This window comes from Scomber scombrus, chromosome 11, assembly GCF_963691925.1.
Source record: "Scomber scombrus chromosome 11, fScoSco1.1, whole genome shotgun sequence".
NCBI lineage: Eukaryota > Metazoa > Chordata > Actinopteri > Scombriformes > Scombridae > Scomber > Scomber scombrus.
In genome coordinates, this window is record NC_084980.1 from 21,902,380 (window position 1) to 21,917,319 (window position 14,940).

General features: G+C 39.5%; 1 protein-coding gene across 1 annotated transcript in view; it reads left to right on the forward strand.

Annotated features, from left to right (window-relative positions):
• Nucleotides 1-14,940, forward strand: part of ak5 (adenylate kinase 5) — an 89,843-nt gene that overhangs the window by 42,537 nt on the left and 32,366 nt on the right. Inside the window, exons 7-8 of the mRNA XM_062428773.1 lie at nt 447-537; nt 9,752-9,825. Coding sequence (XP_062284757.1) covers nt 447-537; nt 9,752-9,825 — 165 coding nt within the window. The remainder of the gene's footprint in view (nt 1-446; nt 538-9,751; nt 9,826-14,940) is intronic.

Sequence of the window (14,940 nt, forward strand, 5' to 3'; positions counted from 1 at the left end):
GGAAGAGAAGTCTGCTTCAGTCAGCTCTGAGTTCACTCACAAAGCAGATTTTTCATGGTCCATTTGCAAGCACTGTGCATGCAAAGAAAGGTACTCGGCCGCTAAATAATCCAAAAGAGACCACTTGGCACAGAAGGGGGAAGGAGGGGGGAGTAATTAATCTAGTGTTATTAAAGCTTTCGGTGTGTGTTGCATACAAAATAACCCAAGTGTGAAGCTCTCAGCGTCAGACCTCGTTTCTAATGTTTGATCTTATAATGAGCCTTATTCTGGATGTCACGGCAGTTTAGGAGACTGAGCATGTCCGTTCTGCTAGTGATGTTGTAAGTTCGGGTCATGACTTTTGCGTATGTCAGGCTCTACTAAAAGTTATCTTGACATTAATTCCAACGATAAAGTCACAATAAATTGAGTGTTAATAAATCATGTTTTTCTTCTTGTTTTAGCTGGATGCAGACCGAGATGAAGAGGAGGTCTTCTGTGACATCAGTATGACTTTGGACAACAAGCTGTTTCCCTCCAAAGAGCCTGCTGCAGGTGAGATTAACACTTCTAAATAAATGAGACAAAAACTGCTGAACTAGATCTCAGCTTCAGTAACATAATCTTGGGTAATATTTCAACCCAACAGGGATCCTAATTAAGTAAATTACATTCAATGGCAAAATTATACTAAATTGGTTTAATTACTCTTGTCTAATTAAGAGTGATATAATGGGACTTCACACAAATTTGGCTCACTGGGAGCAAAAGATAGCAGAAATTTTGTGTGCACAAATTGTTTTATTGCTGTATTAACATTTTAGGTGCGCTGTAGAATAACTCATTTATTTAAATTCCCCCTCCACTCAGAAATGTGTTTCTCTTCTTGTGGGTTCGGCTGCATGTTTGAGCTTCACTGTGCAGAATGATGAATGTGCAGACACTTGAAGGCTGTTTTCACATTCATCTGAAGTTTCTCTGAGCTCATTGAAAAGCTGAACTTAAGGCGTGCACCTACAAACATGATTTGTGACATCAAAACTAGTTTAGAGGCTAATCGTGATTCAGCATGCACCATACACAAGTGAGATGTGGAAACTTGAAGCCTCTAATGCATGCCAATTGTATGTAAATAGCTTCAGAAACAACTTGCTGGAGGACAAAGGGGAACCTGGGTTGTAAGGAAAGATCGATTTAGAGAAATCTAAACAACTATTGATGAATACAATGTAACAGATATGTTTAAAATAGACTCGATATTTATTAGAATGAGTAAAAAAAAGGCCATGATGCCAGATCTTTAAGTCAGAGATACTTCTGCCAAGAAATTGACCATTTATAGCCAGATAATTAGATTTGTTGGAAAGGTGTGAGGGAGCTCTAAAAGAATTGTAAGGATTCTGCTGGGAGAACTAATCCCCACTTCATAAACACATACATGACCCACAGACTGTATAAGAAGGATGTGGCGAGATGTGACATCATCCATTGGTTTTTATTGGAGCCAGTTAGAAGCCCAGAGTTGCTGCTTATGGTTGGCGCCATGTTTCCCGTTTGGAGCCAGGACCTTCCAAATGAGTAGGAAACACGCCCCGCTACCTCAGACCAAAGTCAACACTGAGCAGTGCACACTTTACTAACATTAGCTACCTTAGCTAAATTGTACTAACAAGGCAGGTATCACAATCAGGTAACATTATCTAAGGATCTATCTTATCTAAATCTAAAGAGAAAGGCACACACACACAATTTAAAGTAGGCTGTGAGTGGATCTGTTGTCTGCTGCTAATAGACTCAGATAGATGGGCCTGTCTAAATGGCTGAAAGCAACAACGACTAAGAGAAAGTCTCTCTCTTTGTCTCACTATAGAGGCGAGTTAAAATAACATATTAACAAAAGAGACATCTATCACTAAATAAATTATTAAATACAATCGTAAGTGTCTGGTGTTTTACATTCATATTTTTATACTACACATAATGTAAAATAATGGAAACTGTGAACTCTAACACATACCAATCGTAGATGAAAAAAAAAAAGTTAAATTTGACTGAATTATAAAAGCCAGAAGTAGTAATTAATGAAGAGCTGTTTGGGAGCCAAAAGAGCCTGCTCTTCTTGCTGAGCGGAGCCAAATGATCTTGCTCACTCAAAAGAGCCAGAATTCCCAATCACTACTTCCAGTCTAATTAACGGAGCAATAATTTCCAAAATGTCCCTGGACGGGTGCTGAGGGACTGTGCTGACGAGCTGGCTGGAGTCTTCATAAGGATTTTCAACCTGTCTCTGGAACAGTCCACTGTCCCACCCTGCCTAAAGTCCTCCACCATAGTCCCCCTGCCCAAAAAACCACACATTTCCAGCCTCAACGACTACCAGCCAGTAGCACTCACGCCAGTGGTGATGAAGTGTTTTGAAAAACTGGTCCGGAGTCACATCACAGCAACCCTGCCCCGAAGCCTTGACCCCCACCAGTTTGCCTACAGAGTGAACCGATCCACAGAGGACGCTGTGGCCACAGCACTCCATGCTGCACTGTCACACCTGGAGCAGCAGGGGAGCTATGTGCGGATGCTCTACGTGGACTGCAGTTCTGCGTTCAACACCATCCTCCCACACAAACTGGTGGTGAAACTGGGCGACCTGGGGCTTTCACATTCCACCTGCATGTGGATACATAGCTTCCTCTCGGGCCGCAGACAGAGGGTCAGAGTTGGCCATCATACATCCTCAGCCCTGAGCCTCAGTACTGGCTCCCCACAGGGCTGTGTACTGAGCCCCCTGCTCTACTCCCTCTACACACATCACTGTGCCCCGTCCACAATAGCAACACCATTGTGAAGTTCGCTGATGACACCACAGTGGTGGGGCTCATCTCTGGGGGGGGTGAGTCTGCCTACAGGGACAAGGTGGAGCGGCTGACAGCATGGTGCAGGGGCAACAACCTGCTCATTAACACTGCAAAGACCAAGGAGCTCATAATAGACTACAGGAGAAAGAAAACGGACACTCCACCACTAATCATCAGCGGGGACTGTGTGGAGAGGGTGGCAGACTTCCGCTTCTTGGGAGTCCACATTGGGGAGGGCCTGACCTGGAGCGCCAACACCTCTGAGCTGCTGAAAAAGGCCCAGCAGAGACTTTACTTCCTGAGAATACTAAGGAAGAACAACATCACACAGAAACTGCTGGTGTCCTTCTACCGAGCTTACATCGAAAGCAATCGTACATACTGCATCTGTGTGTGGTTCACCAGCTGCACAGTGGCACAGAGGAAAGCGCTCCAGAGGGTCATCAACACGGCCCAAAAGATCACTGGCTGCCCTCTCCCCACACTGGAAGAACTACACAGTTCCACATGTATTTCAATCAGGAGAGACAAGTAAATAGAAAGATATTTATTGTAAATATGTAATGAACAAAATCTTAGTAATGACAAAGTCCTTGGCGCTTGAACTCCATGAGGAATCATCTCTGAACGGCTGCATATATATGTAGATCCCCCATGAAGTCCAGACACTGGTGATGGTGATTGCTAATGAGACTGAAGAGAAGATGGCAGATGGGAATAGACTGCAGATCCTGTAGAGAATGGCGGAGATGGGGAGGTGGTGGGGCGCAGGAACAGCTGTATGACAGGACTGAAGCAAAGGGAGAGAGGCACATTTAAACGGACCGCTACAGGATGATAGGCTAAGGCTGAAGTGTGGCGATTTGCTATTGGTTGCTGAGATTGACAGGTGACTAGCAACAATTGAAATAACGCCCTAGACATAGAAATCTAGGTAATAGATGAGCATGCTTGAAGGAGGCAGAAGTTACCAGTTATGCCTGTATGTTTTAGAGTCTTCTGACTGAACTTTCGCTAAGCTTCATATGTTTTTATACATAGTATTTATTTAACTTTTATTTTCTTGTTTTGTTTTATTTAATTTAATTTATTTTATGAATGATTATGCACTGACTGGCGAGCACTTTTAAATTTCGTTGTACTGGTGACAATGACAATAAAGATCTATCTATCTATCTATCTATCTATTAGTTAAATCAAAACTTACAAAATCTTAGTACATGAGTTTGAGGCAGATGAGGTGAATGGAGCTGAAGCAAATGTGACCCTGGCATGAGTGTATATTGGACATGTTGTGCGCCTGCATGAATATGAATGGACATTACTCGTTAGCTGGTTGCTAGGCAGCTGGTGAATGAGCCAGTGATAGAGAGGCATGAATGAAACAGCTGATGCCAATCAGGTAACATCAGTGCAACTTCAGTGCTCTGCCTAAACTACACCACTATATATGCAGATCTACGTACAGGAGTACAGAGTGTTTGGTGCCTCTCGGGCTGCAAGATGTTCCTCTCACATAGAACACTTTACAGTACATTTTGAACTGTGTAAACATGTGTTTCCTGCACTCAAACTACTGATTTTTACTGTCTCTCGCAAGTTACATTTACAGTATATGGTTGAGATTTATTTTTTAGAAAAGGATTTTTTCTCCTCTGATATTTTTGAAGGGAAATTGAAGGTAATTTGTCACCAAGAAGTGAAATTGCCTGATATCACTAGTGTTAAAAAGAAATGTTCCTTCTTTAACCAAGTGCTCTGAGCTTTTCCGGCATTCGATCAAAGTTTTTTGAAAGCTATTTGCTATCATTGTGTGTGTACATATATAAGACGTAGAAGAGGGAATTCTTTACAGTAGCTGTGTGCCAAATGATGATGAAAAATATCAACAGTGAGAGTAAAGTAGACCCTGAGGAGATAAGGCCTTTTTAAACTGCTGCCAGTGCGTGTGTATGTGAGAAAAGCTCCAAAAAAGGCGAGAGCACAAGGGAAAACCAAAACCATCACCCACTAGCTCCCTAGTTACCACAGGAGTTGGCATAGCAACCAGTGTTGCAGGGTTAGCTACGCTTTGTGAGAAATACAGAATCAACAAGGTTAGGATCAGAGTTTGATCAGAGAGATGATATATAGAGACTGTCTGTGTTACATAAAAACCTGATAATTTACTGTGTTTAAAATGGGTTGAAGAGCCAGACAGATCAGATCCACATTCCTGAGTGCGGACCTGCTAAAAGCGTCTGATGTTGGTTTAAATTATATGATCAGTCAGTTCTCTGAATGTGTTTCTAACAGTCAGTGATTTCATTTGTGATAATTATCATAACTTTTTTATTAAAAGGAAGAGATGTTAACGTTGGCAAAGATAAAAGCTGGGGAAATATTCCTGGTTTTGATTGGAAAGCAGTGATTCATTTCGGTCAGTATAAAGTGAATGTGTAACTGTAACTGTACCCACACAGTACAGAAATCCAACAGCTTTAGTGCAAAAGCAGCTCACAGCAAATACTTTTCTGCTTTACTGTAACACACTGTGTAAAGACATGATGAATTAGAAATATTAATTATTTTCAGGGAGTTAATTAGAAGATTGTCTTTACTTTGTAGTTCTGTTATTTTGTGTGTAGTTCTTTCTGTTTCTCTGCATTGTGATTCAATATGTCTGCTTAATTGATCTGGTGCAGCTGTTCCCAAACATTGTTAAACCACTGTGAGGGTTTTTTCAAGGCATCTCTCTTTCAAATATTGTCTAGCACCTTTCGCACAGGTTAACTTCAAAGTGCTTTACAGATGTCTGGCAAGCCGATAAGACAGAACAAATGTAAACAGTAAAACTATTTGAGACTAATGCAAAAACAATGAAAATGTAAAGAAACTAATAAGTAAAATTAGATGAAGCACATAAAACAATGAAAATGTAGATTAGATGTTGCTGTGTAGATCTGGAGATAAGTAACTTGTTCGCACTTCATAGGTTTCAGTGACAAAAACACACAACATCAGGCTTTATTTTTCTCTCTTAGTTGCTTGAAAGGTTTCACATTATTTCCGGCTAAAGAGGTTTGTGTCAAAATGTCTCAACAGCTTGTTTGACAGTTTGTCCGTGCAGATGACATGCATGACACGCTCGGTGTGGGACAGTCAGCTTTCGCTCTCCAGGAAAGGTGGTTTTCGTTCGGCTTGCTCTGGTTTGGCACACTGTCTCAAGGGCCAAAATGCATCAGCATCTCTTGGAGCTCTACATTATTTGTGACAAACCTTTCCATCACTGCTCTGACAGTCATTATTTCTGACTGCTGTGCACCTGGAAAACTCATGTGCCAGGAAGCATGTTGCATAACTATGACAACAGGCAACCGTCAGTCTTACAGTAGTTGCTGTGTGACTGCATTTTCAACAGATTTTAATAGGGTGAGTTCAATGTTTATCGCTTAATTCTTCAGTTTGAAAACATAATATGAAAAAGTCACGCTGTTCTTGATGAGGTGAAATATTAAAACATTTGAATATATCTTTTCCTTCCACATCTGAATATAAGGACAGAGGTTGTTAAAGGCTTCGCAAAAAAAAAAAAAACTTCATAAATAAACCTGCCTCAAAAGACTTTTTTTTTTTTTTTTATGATTACGATTCATTATGTCGAGCCACACAGCTTGGGCACAGTTGCATCACAGCAGGAAGATGCATAGAAATTAGAGAAATACTTTATCAGCATTGGCTATTAGTGGCAACCAATAAAATGGCCTTTCTTTTAAAAGCAGTGCAATCTATTGCATAGTGCTTTGGTAAATTCATGATGAAGGAAACAGTTTGGAGCACATTTTCCACAACAGATTCACTCAGGAGGAAACTAAAGTTCGTGTCAGGAGGTGCAGAATCACCACGAGGGAACATATGGCACCTCAAAATAGTTCAGGAGGAGTAAACCTGTTTGGATACTGAGATCAGAGGAGTGCTGCCACCCAATCAAAATAATCCGCTCAATGATATAACAGATAATATTCACACTTTCCAGTCTGTATGTCATTGTTCAAGCAGACAGCTGCATCCAGGGTGACAATTATTCTGATTTCATATTAAAGTCAAATTGACCTACAGAACATGCACAAAGACATTTTTGTTTATAATCACACATCATGCGATAAAGGCCAAAGCCATACTGCGGAAAGCCTGAGGCTCACATTTCCAGTGATCCTTGACATCAAAATTGTCATGTACCACTTGACAGCTACCAGACACATTTCAAAAGCACCTCTCCTCTCTCCACACTCGAGAGCAGCCTACTACATGACAAGTCACCAACATACCAAACAGTGGATGAAAAAAAGAGAGGGGCCACTTGAGTAGCATATATCCTGCAAAAATCTTAAAAATAACCCTTGAATAAATGAGAAACATTCAAGCCCTCATGAAACAATAGAGAAACCTCAGTTAATTGTTCTTGAAATAATATATTAGTCTTGTGGAAAGCAAAAACCTTACAGGAAATAGATGTTTTCCTTATTTAGAGCATAATTGACTGACAGACGTTCCAACCGAGAGGCCACTTACACACGGCTTTTGTATAGCTGCACTTTTAGATGCATTTAAAAACAGCACTTCTACTGTACATATGTTGTTCCACATATATTTTCCATAATGGAGCCTCACGATAGGTGTTCCTAGGGATACAAAGGAATGTAGCACCTATTGAATGGACCACTTTGGTGCTGCATAACTCTAAACCGCACTTAAGAAATGTTTGAAATCTGGGTCATATTTATACAACCTCTAGCTTAAATCTTTTCATTGATCACATCTTCAAAATGAAACCTATAAGGAATAGCTGAGGGAAACACAAAGACCAAGTGAAATTTAAAAATAGGCAGCTTTGACGGCAAATCTTTAAGGGAAATTGCCTTTTAGTCCATTTGCTGTTTCTAGTGCCACATTTCCCCCAGGAAGAGAGGAAAAACCACTGCCGTTCTCCTCCAGCCTCCACCCTCCAGCTGTGATTATCGCAGCAGCACATGTGGACTGAAGTGCTGCTGATGGCCACCTGACATCACTGGCCTCAATAGCATTATAAAAATCTCCACATTGTCATCTCCTTTTCAAAGAACAAGATTCAATCTGACATGTTGCCGACGCTAAAGTTTATTTGTTTGTGTGTTTGGGTTTGTGTCGGGTTTCTACACAAATCTGGTGCATTCTGGAGGTGTTTAACATAATGCATCTAGGAAATTCACAGCTGGCATCTCTCAGGAATCTGTCTGGCTGTATGAGGCTGCAGAATCTGCAGAAACTTACCCACTCAAGATGCTCTAGCATGCAGAAAAAATCATCTTCAAAACTCCCCTTCCTACCATAGACCCGTTCTTGTCTTTTTTAGGGTGGGACAGGCAATTTTTATTGGGAGATAGCAGGTCAACAGTATATGCTACATAGAAGATCATCGGAAATCTGGGAAGTTGAAGATAGTTAATAATGAGATGCGGTTTAGCAATGTGTGTCATGTTTTTCTCATCATTAATCTGTAATAAGCACTGTGTTTTGGTAAGGTGCCTATTTCAATTTTGATAGTGTAGAGTGCTATATTTGTTGCAGCAATTTTTGGGTTGATACCATTTGTATCAACCCAACCCACAGATTTGGGGCCAAATGTAACTATATTTTACCACTCCAGAATTGATTGCTTCAAAATATCACATTAAGACATCAAGATCTTGATGAACACCAAAGAAATTTTTATTTTGTGATTTGGTATAAAAAACTTTTGACGTTTGAAAATTTTTGTAAGAATTGCATTGTTTGGCAATCGGATGGGGAGCACTTCTGTTCAGGAAATTACTCTGAAACCTTCTTATTGTCAACATACCCAGGAAATCCATACATCCTTATTTGTGGTTGTAATGTTTTGTGAGATTGTGATTATCCTACAGGCCACAAAAGGTTGTTTTTTTTATGGCTACTGAGGGGACTCCATATGCAAACCCCATATGCAAAAAATGTTTTAATTTGAGGTGAGAAGTCATGGGACACTACAAAATGGCCATGCCTTGCCTAAATTTGGAGCACTATTTAGCTGCCTGCACCATCCTCTGAAAGACAGTAACCTCAGCTGAGGACGCCAGCATCCTTGGTGGGTTTAAGAGGTTAATAATATTACAGCTGGGACAATGAGCCAAGGACTACATTTTGCATTTCATATGTTGGATCTCAAAGGAGACCACAGTCAGTTTTGTTTCTAATTACTTTTTCGATCCTTATCTGGAAGGTCCTGGATCCAAACAGGACCACAAGCAGCACCTCTGGGCTCCAAACCTGCTACAATGCAAACCCACACCTCATTATGTCCATCTTTAAATACAGTCTGTGGGTGTGACTTTTACAAAAATTTGTATCGCAATTAAACATTTGCCATACTGAAACTATGTCAATTTATTAATGTCGGATTTATTTATATAGAAAAATACTATTACTACTATGTCCAGCTTCTCAAATAAATGTAAGAATGTGCCAGGAGGTGATTAATTTAGCTTATCATAATGGCTGTAGGGTGGATGGGGGGGGCAGCTAGCATGACTCTGTCCAAAGTTCAAATATGTGTGTACTAGCAGCTCTAAATATCACAAATAAACACTATATCGTGTTTGTTTAACTTTTACCCAAGAGAAAGGAAAAAAGAACAATGTTTTGGTAAATAGCAGATGGGCGCAGCAGCTTCCTTGAGTCGTGTCCTCATTAAGACACTGCCAGGAAATTAGTGACTCTTGGCAGGCTAATTGCATCCTCAAGCTCCTAACTCCATTTTTAATACCAACATGAATCGTATTGAACTTCTCATCTAACTGTCAGCAGGAAACCGATGTTGAACTATTCTTTTAAGCCAATACCTGCATCAAGTTTTGTGATTGTTGTTGATTTTTTTCCTACAGGCCCCAGTGAGCTGGATCTTAGTCTACTGGGAGAAACCAGCAGCTTGGCAGATGTTGCCTGCAAGTACGATGAGGTAAGATCATGATTCATTAGTATCCGTTAAATGTGGAAGGTTGAGCATGGCGGCTCATTCCTGAATTTGAGAACACATACTGTATATTATGATGAATATCCTAAACCTTGTTTTTGTTTGCCGTTGTATCTTTCTTAATTAGGCAGTGCAATTAACATACTGCACATGATGCAGACTTCCTCCAATTTCTGTTGTTCATCAGGAAAGTCATCGTCTCTGGAAATGTGAATTATTTTGGGCTCAACTTAAACACACTCACCAAGCACATTGTACTACAAGTGCTGAAACAGGTCAACGATGTCTTCCAAAATCTAAAACAAATTGAAAGATACCGTTTGATGCAGAGATTTCTCAAACTGGAACCTTTTACCATCATCAAACACATTTCTAATACAACTGTAAAATCAAATAGTAAATCAAATATACACTCACCAAAAACTATATTAGTTAATTGCCAAAGAGGTATATTGCAGTATGCAGTATATTGAAAGTTATTCCTAATATTTTGCCCCCCTCATGTATGTTAATGAGGTGAACACAAATATTAGGAACACTTTTCAATATGATGCACTCTGGTACACCACCATGTAAAGTAGAATTATCACCTGTCTAACAATATCGGCAAAAACTGAACATGTATAAGCTTAATGAATGCATTAGATCCAAGTGCTCAATGAGTGTATATTGGCTAATATGGCGTTAGGATCTATCTCTTTATGGTGATGTATCCGCTTCAGAGTTATTCATTCAGTTTTGTTTTATATGATATATGCTAATGTATAGATCTTGTCATAGTTCAGTATCATATTTATGTGTACAAATGGATCACAGGAAGACTAGCAAGTGAATCAGCAGATTCTCTTAACAATACACAATAATATTAAATGCCAGAAACATGAGTACTAACAAAGAAATTCAAATTATTCTGACCTACTTGCTTAGAAATACAAAAGACCTGAGTGTACACCAGGAGGAGGAAATATAATTAGTTTTATTCCAGAAACAGGAGTTTCTGACTATAATTGTATTATACTAGAAGTCAGCATAATATACCAGGCTTATAAGTTTACAACAGAAACTATATACATCAAAAGCCTTCAGCAGCCTCGAGATGACAGCGGTGCCCCAAGCAGTAATGCATTTAGGAGAATGAGCTAAATGTCAAAAAGCTAAACTGTGAATCTTTCACCTCAATCATCTCTATTACATCCTTGTTCAAATACTGTGATCTGTAATAAGTTAATATTAATCGTATTGTCCTTTTGCAGCAAAGCAGATATGTTGTTATCCCATAACAGATATCTAATTTTTCCCCAATTCCAAACCTCCACTCTCTTTTTCCTTGCTCTACCTTTTTAGTTGCAAAACATAAATGACAATCTGCAAATTACCTTTCTCAAAAATGGCACACAGTGAACTTGTTCCAAAGGCCGGATGATTCAGCGGTGTGCAGAGAGTTGGAGAAGCTTGTTGCATAATGTTTGGCAAAGGTGCAGACGAGCATCTTTCCTCCACACAGTTCTGCCTCTGCTGTGAAGTACAACCCTGACCTCTGTCTCATCCTCCATCCTACAAAGTGTCTAGAAACAAATTACTCAGCTCTCTTTGCCTCTTTCGCATCAGCTTCTCTCTGCTTCTTCAACTTCATTTTTCTCACTCTAGGCTCCTTTGGTTGTGTTGTGTTGATGGAGTTTGTTGTTGTTTGTTGTGTGCTTTTCAGAGCATATACACTCTTTCTGCACACACTTCACATTAATAGTGAGTGCATAATTCACACTTGAGAGCTGCTTGTGGTAACTCTGTTTATTGTTGGCTGCCACAGTAGAGAAGTGTTGGTTTACTCTGGGGTATAGAGCAAAAAGGATGTTTTCCATTTAGTAATACTGTATTAAACTTGTTTTTCTATTTTTTTGTAAGTGTATATGTCACCTCACTTTACTGAACTGATTAGGATCATAAAATGGTAATGTGCTGCTGTAAATGAGAATATTTTTAGTATAGTGTTTTGAGTCTTTATAAAATTGTGTTGTTACATGTTAGTCTAATTACCTCAATGTGCATTTAATGAGGTCAGATACGGATCAGTTCAGCGTCAGGTGATGTTATTATTATGTTTAGGTGGTGATATGGTCAGAATAAGGGAACAAAATCAGGCTAACCACATATTCCTCTACCAAAATGATCACTATAAAAGATAATCCAACTGTCTTAGGGACTCCAGGAGTATCATGTGGCAAAGGCGAGACAATACCTAAACCAAACATAATAAAATTATTATACATTATACATTCAAATGTGTGCAGGCACTACAAAACTGTCTCAGAGAAGGCTCGTGCTGACAGACAGCACAAAAACTGCCCTAGGATGCAGAAGAATTGTCTCACTTTCAATGACTTTCACATACATAATGTAAAGTATCCATCAGTTTAGATATTAATCTCCCCAAAATTCAATTCCACACAGCCATGCAGCCCAAACTTTGCTTACTCTGAAACTGTCAGCTGGAAACCTCGACAGTAAGTCTGTTTCCATCCACCTGTTTTATTTGCATTTTCAAATTTTGCATGCAAGCATATAAAGTGCAAAGCAGAAAAAGGTGTAATATCACAAAAAACATCTTTACATTTGGCTGATGTGTAAAAGTTGGCTGTATCACTAAAAGAAAGTGAACGATGAGGAGACATTTTAATGTGCCCTTTTTTTCTGCACTTGACCAAATAATCATCACCAAAAACAGTATATCTTGATGAGCCAAGCACATCCAAATACTCACAGAACAACAGTAGTAAATAGAAACATGCATTTGTATCTCTTTTGCTGATTTTATGGACATTTTGTTAAAATGTGCAGTGCATTTGGTTGTAAACTTGGCAGATATGCCAATTTCTGTCATAATTAGTTCAATTTGCTACAGCTGGTGGCGTTCACTCCAAATGCAGGAAATATTGAGCGAGAGAGAGAGCAGCTGATCAATACTAAAGCAACCCAGGAGGATGATTCAAAACCAAACAAAGACATTGCCTGGATGTACCCAATTACAGTCATACAAAATTAAATTTAATACCAGTAGAGTACTCTACTTAACCTATCAAAGACTGCAGCCCTCTCTTTCAGACTCAGCCTATTGTGATAGAGTATGTGCTGTCGGTGTGTAACTGTGCACAGAGCTCAGCACAGTGCACCAGCTCTGCCCACAGAAAGAGTGACTCTCACAGAATTACTCTCACAGCCAGGTGCCTCGTTACTGGTCTGCCATCAGCCTGCTGGGGGTCTCCTGGGCTTCATGGCCCACTGTGATTTCCTAAAAAAAACACTCTTAGTCATATCTGATAAATGTTAACTTTAAACTTCCCCTCCAGAGTATTAAAATACTCTACTTTGAATTATCTGATATGACTTTTCATTAAAAAAAAAAGGTGAAATTATCTTGTTAAAATCCTTTCATTAAACATTTGAGAATCTGTGAATATGTAAAGATTTTTCATTTTGGAAGTTTTGCTCGACACAAGATGTCTCCTACATCACCCTTAAGTCCATTTTCAGTGTTTGTTCACTGGAGGCTTCAGGTTTCCACATCACTTGTGTAAGTTGAATATACTGTGAGCAGCAGATGAATATTGAATATACTGTGAGCAGCAGATGAACATGAAAATAGCCTTCAAGTGTCAAACTCTGAACATACATCATTCTGCAAAGTGAGGCTCAAACATCAAACTGTAGGAAGAAAAACAAAAACAGATTGAGTGGATTCTTGAGAGGCTGATCAATAATTATTGATTAATGTCACCTACTTATCATTATTCAGACACATTTAGACTCAGAATAAAGCCTGACCTATCAATACAGTATGCTGCTAATCCTTGTAGAGGAGATCACAGAATGGATTGTGGACAAGCAGGGTGCAAACTAAAAGCAGCAGCCAGCTCATTGAAGAGCCGGCGTCCCTGTGCTGTCCTTCCTGCGGCGAGCAGTGACACTCTTTTCTGTGATGTGGAACGAAGACGCTGTGCAGCCTTGTCATCCTATATTTGTGGCCTTGGATATGAGACGGAGATGGATTTTCTTGGCATGCTGCTGCACAAAAGGTGGCAGAGTAGGGAGACAGAAGGGCAGAGTAGCTATTTTGAGTCTCGGGTGTCAAATCTCATACACATTTTCCTCTAATTATTTCTTGCCTCCCACCGCTCCTAATTTACTCTTGATGAAAGAGCATCGGCTGTGGATGTGCATGGCATTTCTGGTCATATTTGTAGTTTGATAGCATATTTCTTATTACCATTGATAACTGGCCAAATGCAAATAATGTAAGTACTATTCTCTACATAATCTACTAGATGACATTTACCAGAAAATATCTAAAGGTGAACATGGCGCCAATATTTCAGAACAATTAGTCTTAACAATGGTCAAGGGAGAAATCCCCACAGAGAAAATGTATTCAGTGACATTAAATGAATATTATGGAGCCCCTAAGGGGACAAAGGCAAACAATATACACATACTGAGGCCACGTATAACTACATTGAGTGCTCAAAATGCTATTGCATGTGCAAAGATACAATTTGTTCTCATGTTTTGGGTCATTTGTGCACATGAGTAGTGTATATGCAAAGAACAAATAGTTCAGTGCACCTGCCTCAACTATCAGGTATCAGAGTGTGGCTGCCCACTACTCCTAAACAGTTAGGATGGGTATGAATATAATAGGATGGGTAAGGATAGGATGCAGAGTATAAATTCCTACAATAAACAATGTTCTTAAAAAAATGAAGAGATTTGGCTTATAACAGCATTATTAATGAATTTCTGTCAAGTGTCAATTAGCACTAAACAGTCCACGACTGTCTGACTGTACCGACTCCTCATCAGGTCGGTAAATGTTAACATTGATTTGTTAAAGGGGACATATTATGCACATTTCCAGGACTATATTTAGATTTTTCTACTGGAATATCTTTACATGATTTACAGTTCAAAAAACTCCTTATTTATCTTTTCTCTGTCTCTTTAAGGCCCTCTCCATGAGCCCACTGATTGGTTAGCTAGCGGCTCAGGAGACTACCTAAACAAACAGTATCAGGATTTCACTTATGTTTCTCATTCCTTACTCAAATG